The sequence below is a fragment of the Triticum aestivum genome, chromosome 6B, assembly GCF_018294505.1.
Source record: "Triticum aestivum cultivar Chinese Spring chromosome 6B, IWGSC CS RefSeq v2.1, whole genome shotgun sequence".
Classification (NCBI taxonomy): domain Eukaryota; kingdom Viridiplantae; phylum Streptophyta; class Magnoliopsida; order Poales; family Poaceae; genus Triticum; species Triticum aestivum.
The window spans coordinates 519,622,478-519,636,916 of record NC_057810.1 but is presented as its reverse complement, the minus strand read 5'-3'; the positions used below and the strand labels follow the sequence as shown (position 1 = coordinate 519,636,916).

At 45.2% G+C, this 14,439-nt stretch overlaps 1 protein-coding gene across 1 annotated transcript; it reads right to left on the bottom strand.

The window, feature by feature from the left end:
- Positions 1 to 7,812: 7,812 nt before the first annotated feature.
- Positions 7,813 to 10,881, bottom strand: LOC123137764 (protein ORANGE, chloroplastic). The gene is made up of 8 exons (XM_044557605.1): positions 10,425 to 10,881; positions 10,031 to 10,145; positions 9,468 to 9,584; positions 9,252 to 9,338; positions 9,069 to 9,145; positions 8,832 to 8,959; positions 8,371 to 8,507; positions 7,813 to 8,203 (listed from the first exon to the last, which is right to left on the bottom strand). Exons 1-8 carry the CDS (start codon positions 10,658 to 10,660, stop codon positions 8,126 to 8,128), a joined length of 975 nt encoding a protein of 324 aa, XP_044413540.1. The 5' UTR covers positions 10,661 to 10,881; the 3' UTR covers positions 7,813 to 8,125.
- Positions 10,882 to 14,439: the final 3,558 nt, after the last annotated feature.

Below are 14,439 nucleotides of genomic sequence, written 5' to 3'. Positions count from 1 at the left end.
AGGATACCAAATGCCAAAGTTTGGTGTGTGAATTAAGTATCTCACTATCCTGTTCACAACCTTAAGATGATATTCTTTGGGGGGCACTTGATATCGTTCACACATGCACACACTTAGCATAATATCGGGATGAAAGGCACATAGATATAACAAAGAACCAATCATAGAGCGGTAAACCTTTTGGTCAACCGATTCGCCATCCTTTGTCAAGTCAAGATGTCCACTAGTAGGCATGGGGGTACTCATACCTTTGCATTCTTGCATGTTGAACTTCTTGAATAAGTCCTTGGTGTACTTTGTTTGAGGGACAAAGGTACCCTCCTTAGTTTGCTTGATTTGCAAACCAAGAAAGAACTTGAGTTCACTCATCATAGACATCTCAAACTTCTCCGACATTAGCTTTCCAAACTTTTCACTAAAATGAGGGTTAGTCGAACCAAATATGATATCATCAACATAAATTTGGCACACAAATAATTCACCATTAACCCTTTTAGTAAAAAGTGTAGAATCAATTTTACCCATTTCAAAGCCTTTTTCAATAAGGAACTTAGTCAAGCATTTATAACATGCTTTAGGAGCTTGTTTAAGACCATAAAGAGCTTTGTGAAGTTTGTAAACATGGTCGGGTTTCTTGGGATTAACAAAGTTGGGAGGTTGTTTAACGTAAACTTCCTCCTAAATTTCACCATTAAGAAAAACACTTTTGATGTCCATTTGATATAAGGTGATGCCATGATGATTGGCATAAGCAAGTAAGATGCGAATGGACTCAAGTCTAGCAACGGGGGCATATGTCTCACCATAGTCCATACCTTTGACTTGAATGTAGCCTTGAGCAACGAGGCAAGCCTTGTTGCGTACAACCTTTCCATCTTCATATTGCTTGTTCCGAAGCACCCATTTGGTTCCAATGACATTGTGCTTCTCATCGGGCTTTTCAACCAACGTCCACACTTGGTTCCTCTCGAAATTGTGTAGCTCTTCATGCATAGCGTTCACCCAATCCGGATCATCAAGTGCATATTCAACCTTCATAGGTTCAACGCTAGAAATGAATGAGTAATGTTCACAAAAGTTAGCCAAATGATTTTTAGAGCGAGTAATTTCCCGGTTTGAATATCATCAAAGATTTGTTCGACGGGATGATCTCTTGAGACTCTTGCTCAAACTCGTGGGAGCTTTTGTTTGGGTCAGGGTGGAACATCCTCTTCATTGTCTTACTCTTCCTCTTGTCTTTCTTTGTTGTTTTTGGCGTTGTTGTTCTCTCGTGGAGGTGGAGAAGGAGGTCGTCGAGGTTCATCTTGTTGTACATCCTCGTTTTCATCGTCTTGATGTGTCCCACTCGTGGATGCCTCAAAGTCAACTTGTGGATCACCTTGGCGTGAATTTGAGGCCTCCACTTGGACGGACGAGGTACTCTCCTTCACCTCCGCTGGGCGAATCTTGCCATTTATAAGTCTTGAATAGCTTCTGAAGGATCTTTGTCACCTACATCAATTGGCAATTGCTCTACTTGCATGACATTAGACTCAAACTTCACATCTACCATCTCTTCAACCTTTAGGGTGAAATTGTTGTAGACACAGTATGTGTGAGAGTTTGAGCCATAACTGAGTAGGAAACCTTCATGAGATTTAGGAGCAAATTTCGAACGACGATGCTTATCAAGAATGCAGCACTTTGAGCCGAATACCCGAAAGTATCCAACTTGGGGTTTGTTACCGGTGATAAGCTCGTATTCCATCTTGCCGAGTAGCTTGTGAAGATATAGACGATTCGTTGCATGGCAAGCTGTCTCAACCGCTTCCGCCCAAAAGTGTTTTGGTGTCTTGTACTCATCAAGCATCGTTCTCGCCATTTCAATGAGCGTCCGGTTCTTCCTCTCAACAACTCCATTTTGTTGAGGCGTGTACGTAGCCGAGAACTCATGTGAAATCCCTTCTTCGTCAAGAAAGGTGTCCACATTGGCGTTCTTGAACTCTGTTCCGTTGTCACTGCGAACCTTCTTTATCTTCACTTCAAATTGATTTTGGGCCTTCCTAGCGAAGTTCTTGAAGATCTTTTGGACCTGCGATTTATCATCAAGAAAGAACACCCACATAAATCTTGAAAAATCATCAACAATGACCAATCCAAATGAGTTACCACCGAGACTCTTGTAGGCATTGGGACCGAAGAGATCCATGTGAAGTAGCTCGAGTGGTCTTCTCGTGGTCATGATGTTCTTCACGGGATGACTTCCTCCAACTTGTTTTCATTCTTGGCAAGCACTACAAAGTCTATCCTTGTCAAATATAACATCTTTAACACCAAGGATATGATCACCTTTAATAAGCATGTCAAGATTTCGCATGCCCACATGACATAACCGTCTATGCCACAACCAACCTTTAGAAGATTTAGCAATTAAGCAAGTTCTAGGTTGAGCCTTTTTAGTGAAATCAACAATGTATAGATAACCTCTACGTATGCCGATAAAGACCATGTTATGATTATCTCTTCGAAACACTTGGCAATCTAATTCAGTAAATAGGACAATGAAACCGAAATCGGCTAGTCTAGATACAAAAAGTAAATTATAGCCAAGAGATTCAACAAGCATAACATTTTGTATGGAGCTGTCATGTGAGATGGACACCTTACCAAGGCTAACCACCTTACCCTTTGAATTATCACCAAAAGTGACATACTTTCGAGGGCCATCGTTTTCAGCAAGCTCACGAAACATATCCTTGTTTCTGGTCATGTGATCGGTACATCCACTATCAAGACCCATTCCTTTCCTCCAGCCATGTAGCCGCGAAGGTTAGCCATAAGACCAAAGTGTCTCATAGACTCATCGAGATCATAGTCACTATCATCATCCTCATCATAGTATCCATGTTCAACATCATCTTGTGATCGATCATTTCCTAGAGGGAGTGATTCATTAGTTTTGTGATCATGACAATGTGCATCTCTATGAATTATAATGATTTCGGAAATGATATTGCTAATGATTCCAACATCTGCTTTGGCACGCATAAGATCACGAAGCTCAAATAAACAATCTCCAAACTTAGGATCATTGGGATTCATATTATTCAAAGCAATAGACTTGTGAAGAATCTCATCTAAGTTTTTCAAGGAATGGTCCAGAAATCGTTCCTCAAGAAATCTCCATATAGTATAAGCACATTCAAGAGTTGGCAAGCGAGCAATCAAATTTCTAGGCAAACCTCTAGTGATAAGATTGATAGTTCTAAGATTGCGAATCATATCAAGAAACTCATAAGGGGTAGGATGCAAGGGGTCAACAAGGGGCCCACAAGGAGTAGTAATGTACTTGTTCAAGTGATATTCATTGAAGATCTCAACCATCTCATTTTTAAGCAATAAAGAACTCTCCATCAAGAATAGGCACTCTACGTCTAATACTCTCAATCGTAGACTCATCCATCTTCCTCCAATGGTGTTTAAACCAAAGCAATTGAGACCAAAGCTCTGATACCAATTGTAAGGATCGAGAAGAGGTGTCTAGAGGGGGGGAGGGGGTGATTAGACCCTCAACAAGTAAAGATAGCAGTTTTTAGGTTTTTCGAGTTGAGGTTGCAAATTAGCACAATTTCAAGCATTCACAATACAATTCAAGCAAGCATGCAAAGAGTATATGAGCAGCAGAAAGTAAAGCATGCAACTTGCAATAAAGTAAAGGGATGTGATTGGAGTGTACAAACGCAATTGGAGACACAGAGGTTTTTGGCGTGGTTCCGATAGGTGGTGCTATCATACATCCACGTTGGTGGAGACTTCAACCCACGAAGGGTAACGACTGCGCGAGTCCACGGAGGACTGCACCCACGAAGGGGTCCACGAAGAAGCGACCTTGTCTATCCCACCATGGCCATCGCCCATGAAGGACTTGCCTCACTAGGGTAGATCTTCACGAAGTAGGCGATCTCCTTGCCCTTACAAACTTCTTGGTTCAACTCCACAATCTTGACGGAGGCTCCCAAGTGACACCTAACCAATCTAGGAGACACCACTCTCCAAAAGGTAATAGATGGTGTGTTGATGATGAACTCCTTGCTCTTGTGCTTCAAATGATAGTCTCCCCAACACTCAACTCTCTCTCACAGAATTTGGCTATGGTGGAAAGATGATTTGAGTGGAAAGCAACTTGGGGAAGGCTAGAGATCAAGATTATTGTGGTTGGATTGGAATGTCTTGGTCTCAACACATGAGTAGGTGGTTCTCTCTCAGAAAATGAGTAGTGGAAGTGTAGGCACGTTCTGATGGCTCTCTCACATATGGAGAAGGGGGTGGAGGGGTATATATAGCCTCCACACAAAATCTAACCGTTACACACAAATTCCCAAACTCGGTGGGACCGAATGGTTAAACTCGGTCAGACCGACTTGGTTCAAAATGTGAACGTTAGGCATTTCGGTGGGACCGACAACATCAACTCGGTGAGACCGATGCGCTAGGGTTAGGGTAAAACCTCATCTCGGTGAGACCGATCACATGAATTCGGTGAGACCGATTTCAGTAATAAGCAAACAGAGACTTGGTCATGCAAACTCGGTGGGACCGATCGCTCATCTCGATTAGACTGAAACGTTACGAAAAGGGAACAGGGAGTTTGCAATGCCAACTCGGTGGGACCGATCGCTCACTTCGGTTAGACCGAAACGTTACGAAGGGAAACAGAAAGTTTGCATTCCCATCTCGGTGAGACCGAAATCCCTATGGGTAAGACCGAACTGATTAGGGTTTGTGGATATGACTATGTCAAGTGAACTCGGTGGCGCCGGATAGATCAAATCGATGGGGTCGAATTTGACTTTAGGTTTAGGACATATGTGGAAATGAGAAAGTGGTTGGGAGCTTTGGAGCATATCACTAAGCACTTTGAGCAAGCAAGCCATTAAGCAACACCTCATCCTCTTTTAATAGTATTGGCTTTCCTATGGACTCAATGTGATCTTGTATCACTAAAATGAAAATGTAGAGTCTAAAGCTTTTGCCAATGTTTGTCCTTAGCATCTGGAAGGGGTTCCACATCCTCTTGTCCTGCCACTCCAATGTTGAACTCATCTGAAATATACTAGGTAGAAGTATTAGTCCAACAAGAGATATGTTGACATTAATTACCAAAATCACCCAGGGAGCACTTGTGCTTTCATATTGGCAGGAGGCCATCCCGGTGTCGTGGCCTGACGCCCACTTGCCGAACGACTGGCACCTTAACCAGAGAGGGCCCAGTGCTTGTCGTTACGGCCTCCGGCCGCACGCACTATGCTGAGATACACCGTTTTTGAGCTCAGCTCCATGAGGACCTCCACCATGACGCGACGCTCGCCGTTAACTCGCCGTTCTGGGACACTTGATTCTGCGACGAGCACGACATGCAGCACCGGTCACACTTTGCCGCTTATGCGCATGCTCCCACTCACCCTCATGTGCGTGCTCCCAGCCCCTCGCGTGCGCATGCTCCCAGTCCCCCGCCACCCCTGTCACCAGTCGAGGAGGCCGGCGGCCTACAAGAAGTCCCTCGAGGAGTCCAAGCTCGACGAGCTCATAGAATGAGACGGCATGGCGAAGCAACTGGCTGCATCGACCGCAGGCGATGTCGCCGTGCCCGAGCAGCGGCAGTTGGAGGGCCATGATGGGTGGGTATCATTGGTGGGGCAATCGCGGTCGTTGACGACCATGGTGCCCTGCACGCCGAAGTGGGTGTCGGGCCCGGCCGTGTGGGTGGGTGCGAACATGTGGTCACTCAGCAGCAGGAAGAGGCGCCCCGCTGCACCAGTGCACGCGCCAGCGCCACAATTGGCGGTAGTTCCATGGTTGTTTCCATGAGATCATCTGGCCTTTGTTGACCTCACCAGTGAGGACGACAGGGACGAACGACGACCACCACCACAACTAGATGTAAGGTTTTATTATGACCTTTTAGTTTAATTAATGTAAGCCGGGACTTTTGGTGACAAAGTGAAATACTTTTAATTTTAAAATATTGTGTAAATCTGAAATGCGCATCCATCGTTTTGGACGCACCTACGGGCCATCAGACAAGATGACCCTGGTGTCCGCTTGGCCGACCGAAATAGATAAAAACGAACACATCGTGTATCTGTTTGGGTCGACCGGTTGGAATTGCCCTGAAAGTCAGTCCCCTAGTTCGTTGCAAGCTCCTCTCCAATCAGCTTTGTTCTTGGGCTGGCTGTCTAGGCTGCGCCGCGGGCCAAATCTCACACCCATGGGCTAGTACTTTTTCCACGCCCTGGGCCATGGTCTGGGCTGCCTAGGTCCCAGCTATTCCTTTAGCTGCTGGATAAGAAAGTTCAAAACTTCATATTTTTGGTACTCTGACTAATGCAGTTAGCATGTTGCAAACCAAACATATTATTTTAGCGAACCAACCTGTGGTTGGGTGGTTAGAGGGACTGTGGTATCCCCAGCCCGCCAGGGTTTAAATCCTGGTGCTGATTTTTTGTCGAAAAAGACTACCTGTCGAACAAAATTGCTAGAAAAGACCCATTCTGAGACAAATTGGCAAAAAGGACCCCCTCGACCGTGGCGGCAGGCGTGCCAAGCGACACATGGCACATGCCGCCACGGGGCGAGGCGGCAGCCCCTGCCCCACGGCGCCAGGCGGCAGGCTGCAAATAACAGGAATCGACGAGCCGCGACGGAACGGGCTGGCGTGGTGGGCCCAGCCGCCTCACTGGCTGGCGGCAGCACTATACGTGGTGGGCCTGGCCGCCTCGCGCAAAGGCGGCAGGCTGTGCACTGCACCAGAATCGTCCAGGCGGCGGGCGGCATGTACGTCCCTGGGCATTATTAATTGATCCCATGCTAAAGAAAAAAAAAGGTTGGTCAGCATTTGACTAGCTTGCTCGGGTCAAGATTAATAGCTCCGTGCATGAATTTTGTGTGAAAGCTGGCTTATCTGAGTCTTGACTAGCTTGCTCGAGCGGGTCAAGGTTCAATAGCTCCGTGCACTATGCTTGTCGTGCCATACGCGAGGCCGGCTGGCGCGCAGCAGTGCACAGCCTGCCGCCTGGGCGCGAGGCGGCAAGGCCCACCACGTACAGTGCTGCCGCCAGCCAGTGAGGCGGCAGGGCCCACTATGCCAGCCCGTTCCGTCGCGGCTCGTCGATGCCCGTTACTTGCAGCTTGCCGCCTGGCGTCGTGGCGGCAGGCGCTGCCGCCTCGCCCCGTGGCGGCATATGCCACGCGTTGCCTGGCGCGCCTGCCGCCACGGACGAGGGGGTCTTTTTTGCCAATTTGTCTCGAAGGGGGTCTTTTCTAGCAATTTTGTTTGGTAGGTGGTCTTTTTGGACAAAAATTCTTCTGGTGCTCGCATTTATTTTTAAATTTATTTCAGGACTGGAGGTGCTTATAGAGGTAGGGTATGCATGTATGCGTTCATATGGATGAGTATATGCGCGTGTATATAAGCATTTGCGTCTGTATAATGTTTAAAAAAATCAAACATATTACTTCCGTCCCAAAGTTGTACTGCCTCTGTCCCATAATATAAGGCGTAAACGTCTTATATTGTGGGACGGAGGGAATAGTAACTTTGTATTAATCAGCAACACTTATTTTAGGACGAAATAAGTATATCTTATTTTTCAATGTGATTTATGAACTCCAACTTATTGACATATTAGCTCGGGCAATTAGCATGTGAACGAGGAAGTATTACACATCACACAAATAGTCATATGTTTCTATGTAGAAGTTAGACATTTCACAGTAGTCTTCAAAGAATGGTGCCTTACACCGGTGCCATTGAAATTTCGTTTACAACACACATTAGGACTCAAAAGGCACATAACATTCATTAATGAGATTAAATTGTTTGGTACAAACGTGACACGATTTATTTGCTTTGGCAAACATACACTCCTGCATCGTTCAGTTCAAGCGACTGATCAGTACACACGAGTACACGACGGGTATGGTATAATGTTACAGATTCCTGTAGTAGTCTACTCAGATTCACTAGTATACAAATAGTTCCTATTCATGATTATAGGCCTTGAATCCCTGACAAGCCGGTCCATACTATTATCTACAAACAACAACTTACATAGCGATACAAGAATTCCTGAACTGATGTATGCTTTTAATCAAAGGGGTCGATTCGAGGATCATGCTCACTTGCCATTGCCATCCCTGTACAGAGGCATGTGGGGCACATCACCTGCAAACATATCGTTACATGTCATGTTTCGTTTGAGTCTCAAAACCAGATAGCATGCAGGCTAGAATGTAACATACTCATACGAGCCAATATTAATTAGAATTTTGTGTGTGTTGATTCAGAAACAGGGTGGTGTGTTCAGTTCAGCATGCAAAGGACTGCTTTACCTTTCCAGCACCAGAGCAGTTTGGACATCTCTCGGTTTTTGGTGCTGATAAAGGTTGATCACCATCACTGAATGTTGAAACAGGCTCAGTAAGCACAACAGCTCCCGTGCTTGAACAGCGGGCACAAGCCAGATACCCTACAGCAACATCATGGAATCTCCTCAGTGAGTTTAAACTTAAAGCTATCAAATAGCCACCCAAGTATAAGGGATGCACAATAAGCTATCATGTATATGCAATTATAGCTACTATCTCTATCAATCCATCTGAGATTTGTTCCCTGTTTGATCTTAGACTAAGCAGGCAATGAAGTAAGTTTACCCGTCTCGGATTTGAAACTGGGTTTAGACGGTGTAATATAATTTTGCACTAAATTATCACCGTCAACATTAAGTATTATGTGGAATCTTCCCTGTTCTGTGCATATATGATAAGAGTTCTCTGAGAGGGGGAGGGGGTACCAGTTCCTAAACAATATTTGCACCGTTTATGCTCCTGTTGCTTGACATTGTTTATCTCAACAACCATTAGGGCGGAGATAACTCCGACTGCTCCACCTGAGAAGGATGCCACAATAGGATCTACCTGGCTACAATATCAGGTAGACAAATGGATGAAAGGGCAGTAAATAATCATTCAAATTCCATAGATAAAAGATGCTTCATAAATTAGACTAGATCATGCAACTGTGATGGCACCTCAGTTGCATAGGCAGATGAACATTTCGGATGAAATCTGCATAAGATGTGCCTCCTATACCAAGTTTAAGTTCCAGCTGCAGGGAGAGCACATCAAGTTGTTACACATCCACCACGTTGTTTCATGATGAGATCAGTTAGAGTAGCAACAATTGCCAATCCAAAATCGAGAATGTAACTTACAATTGGTGCAAGAAATCCACCAAAGACCATTATTGCAGCAATGAGAGAGAAACATGTAGCATAGTAGACCTTCAGATTAGCTGCACTCTGTTTACAAGAAAGTAATGGTAACTAACTGCTTTCGAGATTCAAATTCAATACGTTATTATGTCATGGCGTGTAAAGTATTAAAATGCTGTTGCATAATAGCTTTGGGTCTGGTAAGGGCCTACTAACCAGGGGAGGCAAAAAGGGTATGAATGATGGAAAATCTGGGAGTTCTCCTTCAGGCTCTTCATTTGAGATTCCAAGTTCAGCATTTTTTATTCTTTGTTGTATTCTCAATCTGCGAATCTGTGTGAAAAAAGAGAGGAAAATATGATGCCCGAATGTATATGATAGTGGCTTTGACATTATTGCAAAGCAGAACTCACTCGAAGGCATAATTGAAAGAAGCCAAGCTGAATCATAAACAGAAAGAAGATACACTAGAAGGGCAAAAACTAATCCTAAAGGATCCATGGATGTTCCAAACTAGTTCCAAGTTTGTTGTACCTGCACGGTTTGCACCATCCTTGGATAACGTAGTTCGGCCTCACAAGTTCTAGCTCATTATTGAATTAAAAAATCAAGTACTAGCATTGGGATTGCCATTTTAGCTAACATCGTTACCAATTTACAAGTCCTAAAACTATATCCTGTCCTCCAGTACCTCAACTTTCTGACAAGCAAATTGTATACGCAAGCTCACAAGCAAGCAGTAAATATTGATTGACAAAAATAACACAAAACCAACACACCTCCTCCATATGCAAGAATATCTTGTTCCGGCGGCTCCTGATATTATCAAGAATCTCCTGCAAATCTAGCTTATCAAAATCTTGAACTGTCTCAGGCCCTTCAATGATGCAAAACCTGCAAGTCAGAACAAGCAATGCTCAACTTGAGTTGCCTCAGTCATTACTGTACCTAAATCTCCAGTCCCCATAAGTTCAAGAACAGAATCATGGTTATCCTAAATGCTAGATTGGCAGATAAGGCTATATGCTGCCCAAGCATGTTCCTATATATAGCTACTAATTTTTTTACTCCTGAATCTGATTGGCATAATCGTAGCGACGCATCACGATTCACGGACACAAACCAGCACCCAAAGCTAACAACTGCTCACAAAATAGATCAAATAATCAGTACCCTGAGGAGGAGGAGGCCGCAGCGGCCGCGGCCTGTTCGTCCCCGGCGCCAAACGGCGGGGGCGTCGATGACGACGACGGCAGGTCGGGGGAGCCGCCGGGAGCCGCGGCGGAGGCGGCGACCCGCCACCTGCGGGCGGAGAGCGGGGGACGCAGCCGGTCAGCGTAGGCGCGCGGCGGCCGGAGCCTCCCGGGGCTCAGGCCGCTGCACGCTAGCATGCGGCCGGAGCAAAGCATCGCCGCCGACGCTCCCCGTTGGAGCTTCAAAATCGGAGGTGCTTATCCGTGGATGAATAGGTTGATGGCGACGGATCGGAGGTGAGATCGATGGACGGATACGTTAGATATATCGAAGAAAATTGGGGATTTGGAGCGAGGAAGAAAAGCAAGTGGTGACTCTGAGTTCTGATCGACGGAGTGGGGAAGAGGGGAGAGCGTCGCGGCAGCAAGTAGTGGAGCTCAAATTTTCTACTCAATTTCATTTTCTTTTTCTGTAGGAAGAGAATGACGGTGGTAGATGGAAACGAAGGTGATCCACAAATATCCGTGATTAGTGGATTTATGATGGTTGTGCACCATGCGAAAGCGCAAATACCCATGAGTTGCAACGAAAAAACATCAATTATGTGTAATATAATTTACATCGGATGCTATTATTTTAAGCGACGTAGTCGATTCTTTTTTACCGAAAAATATATTCACTCTTCTTCTTTGTCCGTCATCCAGTATAATACGTGTGCGTTGCTACGAATTAAAAATTTAAATTATCCAATATGTCATATAATTTTCATGCTCCAACACGTTGATTTCGTATTGGCGGTCGGTTAAGCCAGAAGTCGAGAACAATTGAGTAAGGATGGTACAGAGCTGGCTCCACATTGCCAAACGGTTTTTTTTTTTGTTTTCCGCAAGAAACACATTGCCCCAAGCTCGGTGGAAATTTTACTCTCCTATTTGTAAATGGAAGGATTAGTGCAATAGTATATTATAGAAGAAGTGATGGCATCGCACTTAGTGTTATGACTGCATGTGACGATCAAAGTCTAATAAGAAGGTGCAGCCCTGTAATCTTTTGGTCAATAGTGTTTATATTTTTGCAATTCATCTATCCGTGAAGCACTTTCCATTACAAACCGCCGCGCCGCCGCCCGCCGAACTCCTCCATTTGGGTACAGCCGGTCGCCGGCGCGGCCTGCGCAGCTCCGGCGCGCTTCCACTCAACGCAGTGCTGACACCTCCCATCCCGCACCTCCCACCCGCGCACCTCCACTCGTCGCAGCTCCGGCTTCCCTCCCGAGCAGCATCGCCACATGACACCCATTTGACTCCTCTGTTCTGCCTCCGCCAGTGATCGCTTGAACAGAGGTTGTTCCACGGCAATGGTGACGGACAACAGGGCCGAATCAGAGGCTTGCCTCGGCCACCAGATTGCGCTAAGTGTACAGGTTGCAGCCTCTGATATTCCAGTAGGGTGAGTATGCTAATTATTAGGATGATGCATGTGTGTGTTCACAGTAGTATGTAGCGGTTGAATTTGTTGTGTATAATTCATAGTGACTAACTGCACACAAGTTGGTTATGTGTTCATGATGCTTTAGGATGGATGAGGAAACTGCTTGTATGCTGTCTGTTAGGATGGAAACAAGTCAGTAGCGATGGCCGCAAGCGACATGTTGGCGGCTTTGATTATCCTCTGTTTGTCGAATCCAGTATCACATACAAAACATTGTTGTGCAAGTTGTGTGATACCTATCCCTGGGGGTGCCGTGATTCTGTGGAGTTGAAGTACTATAAGAGGGAACATAATATATGGGTTGATGTTTCATTACTTAAGGTCCGGTATCAGAAATTAAACCTCATGTACATGAGTTCTACTTCGTTGCAAAATTCAAGGTTACGTATGCAGACAACATACCTGCAATGGAAGGCAAGCAACAATGGGACATTATTGGCCCTGGCTTCAAACTACAAGCTCTAGTGTTGAGGAGGCCAAAAGGACGAGCGCGGAAGACTAGAATCAGATCTAGTGCTGAAGGTGTTGGCCTTGTCCCTAGGAAAAGGAAGTGCAAGCATTGCGGAGGCTTCGGCCACATGGCGAGAATTTGCCAAAATCCAGTTGACCTGGCATTTGGAGAAGATGAGGCTGACCTACATGCTGGAGATGCCCCTTTTATGGCCAGAGAAGGCGACCCTGAGCCATCCGTGGTTGCAAGTTCTGTGGGGTAACTCCAAAACATGTGTTTTCTATATTTCAACATCCATGGCTACATTCAGGCATTTTCAACATTCTGTCCTAAAATCTGAGTCGTCGGAGACTAATTTTACTTTCCACTTCCTAAAGAATTTGATTACATGTAAGCTATGACTATATTCTGTACAAAATCGATGCTTTATATTTCCATTTTTTTGCAACATGACCAACTTCTATACAGCTCCAAGAAAAGCTTGAAGAAGAAAACAGAGAAGAAAACCAATAAAGAGAAGAACAAGCAAGATGAACCTTCAACCAGAACTGAAGGTTCCACAAGTGGATCTGTTGCATCTCCCATGCATAATAGAGTTGCACACTGAAAGTGCAACTAATCCCCGGGTAGTTTTGGTAATTCATAACAACATATAGCTCATTGAACTAATATCCATTCAAGTTGAATATTTCAAAACGGCTTATCATGGACAAGAGATGTGGAACCCTCAAAATGCTAAGGACAAAGGTCGGCAAAAACTCAAGACTCTTCATTTCTATTTAGTGATCCAAGATCACATTGAGTCCATAGAAAAAGTCAATACTATTAAAAGGGGATGAGGTGTTGCTTAATGGTCTACTTGCTCAAAATGCTTAGTGATATGCTTCAAAGCCCTCAACCACTTTCTCAAATCCAAATATGTCCTAAACCTAAAGTCAAACTCGGCCCCACCGATTTGATCTATCCGGCGCCACCGAGTTCTTTTGACATAGCCACAGCCAGAAACCCTAATCAGTTCGGTCTCACCGATAGGGATTTAGGTCTCACCGAGATGGGATTGCAAACTCTCTATTTCCCTTCGTAATGTTTCAGTCTCACCGAAGTGAGTGATCGGTCCCATCGAGTTTGCAATGCAAACTCTCTGTTTCCCTTTGTAACGTTTCGGTCTTACCAAAATGAGCGATTGGTCCCATCAAGTTTGCCTGACCAACTCTCTGTTTGCTCTTTGCTGAAATCAGTCTCACCGATTTCATGCAATCGGTCACACTGAGATGAGGTTTTGCCCTAACCCTAGCACATCGGTTCCACTGAGTTGATCATATCGGTCCCACTGAGATTCCTAACGTTCACATTTTGAACTGAATCGGTCTCACCGAGTTCACGTATACGGTCTCACCGAGTTGGGTCAAATGTGTGTAACGGTTGGATTTTGTGTGGAGGCTATATATACCCCTCCACCCCCTTCTCTATTCAAGAGGGAGCCATCAGAACGTGCCGACACTTCCACTACTCATTTTCTGAGAGAGAACCACCTACTCATGTGTTGAGACCAAGACATTCCAATCCAATCACATGAATCTTGATCTCTAGCCTTCCCCAAGTTGCTTTCCACTCAAATCATTTTTCCACCATAGCCAAATCTATGAGAGGGAGTTAAGTGTTGGGGATACTATCATTTGAAGCACAATAGCAAGGAGTTCATAATCATCACACCATCTATTACCTTTTGGAGAGTGGTGTCTCCTAGATTGGTTAGGTGTCACTTGGGAGCCTCCGACAAGATTGTGGAGTTGAACCAAGGAGTTTGTAAGGGCAAGGAGTTCGCCTACTTCATGAAGATCTACCCAAGTGAGGCAAGTCCTTTGTGGGCAATGGCCATGGTGGGATAGACAAGGTTGCTTCTTTGTGGACCCTTCGTGGGTAGAGCCCTCTGTGGACTCGCGCAACTGTTACCCTTCGTGGGTTGAAGTCTCCATCAACGTGGACGTACGATAGCACCACCTATTGGAACCACGCCAAAATCTCCGTGTCTACATTGCATTTGCCTTCTCC

Bases quoted from the DNA above. Each gene is read 5' to 3' on its own strand.
- LOC123137764 (XM_044557605.1), bottom strand. From the start codon at position 10,660: ATGCTTTGCTCCGGCCGCATGCTAGCGTGCAGCGGCCTGAGCCCCGGG. The intron at 10,146-10,424 runs GTACTGATTATT...TCTGACTTGCAG, and splicing joins GCGGCCTCCTCCTCCTCAGG to GTTTTGCATCATTGAAGGGC. The intron at 9,146-9,251 runs GTAAGTTACATT...CTCTCCCTGCAG, and splicing joins GTGGATTTCTTGCACCAATT to CTGGAACTTAAACTTGGTAT.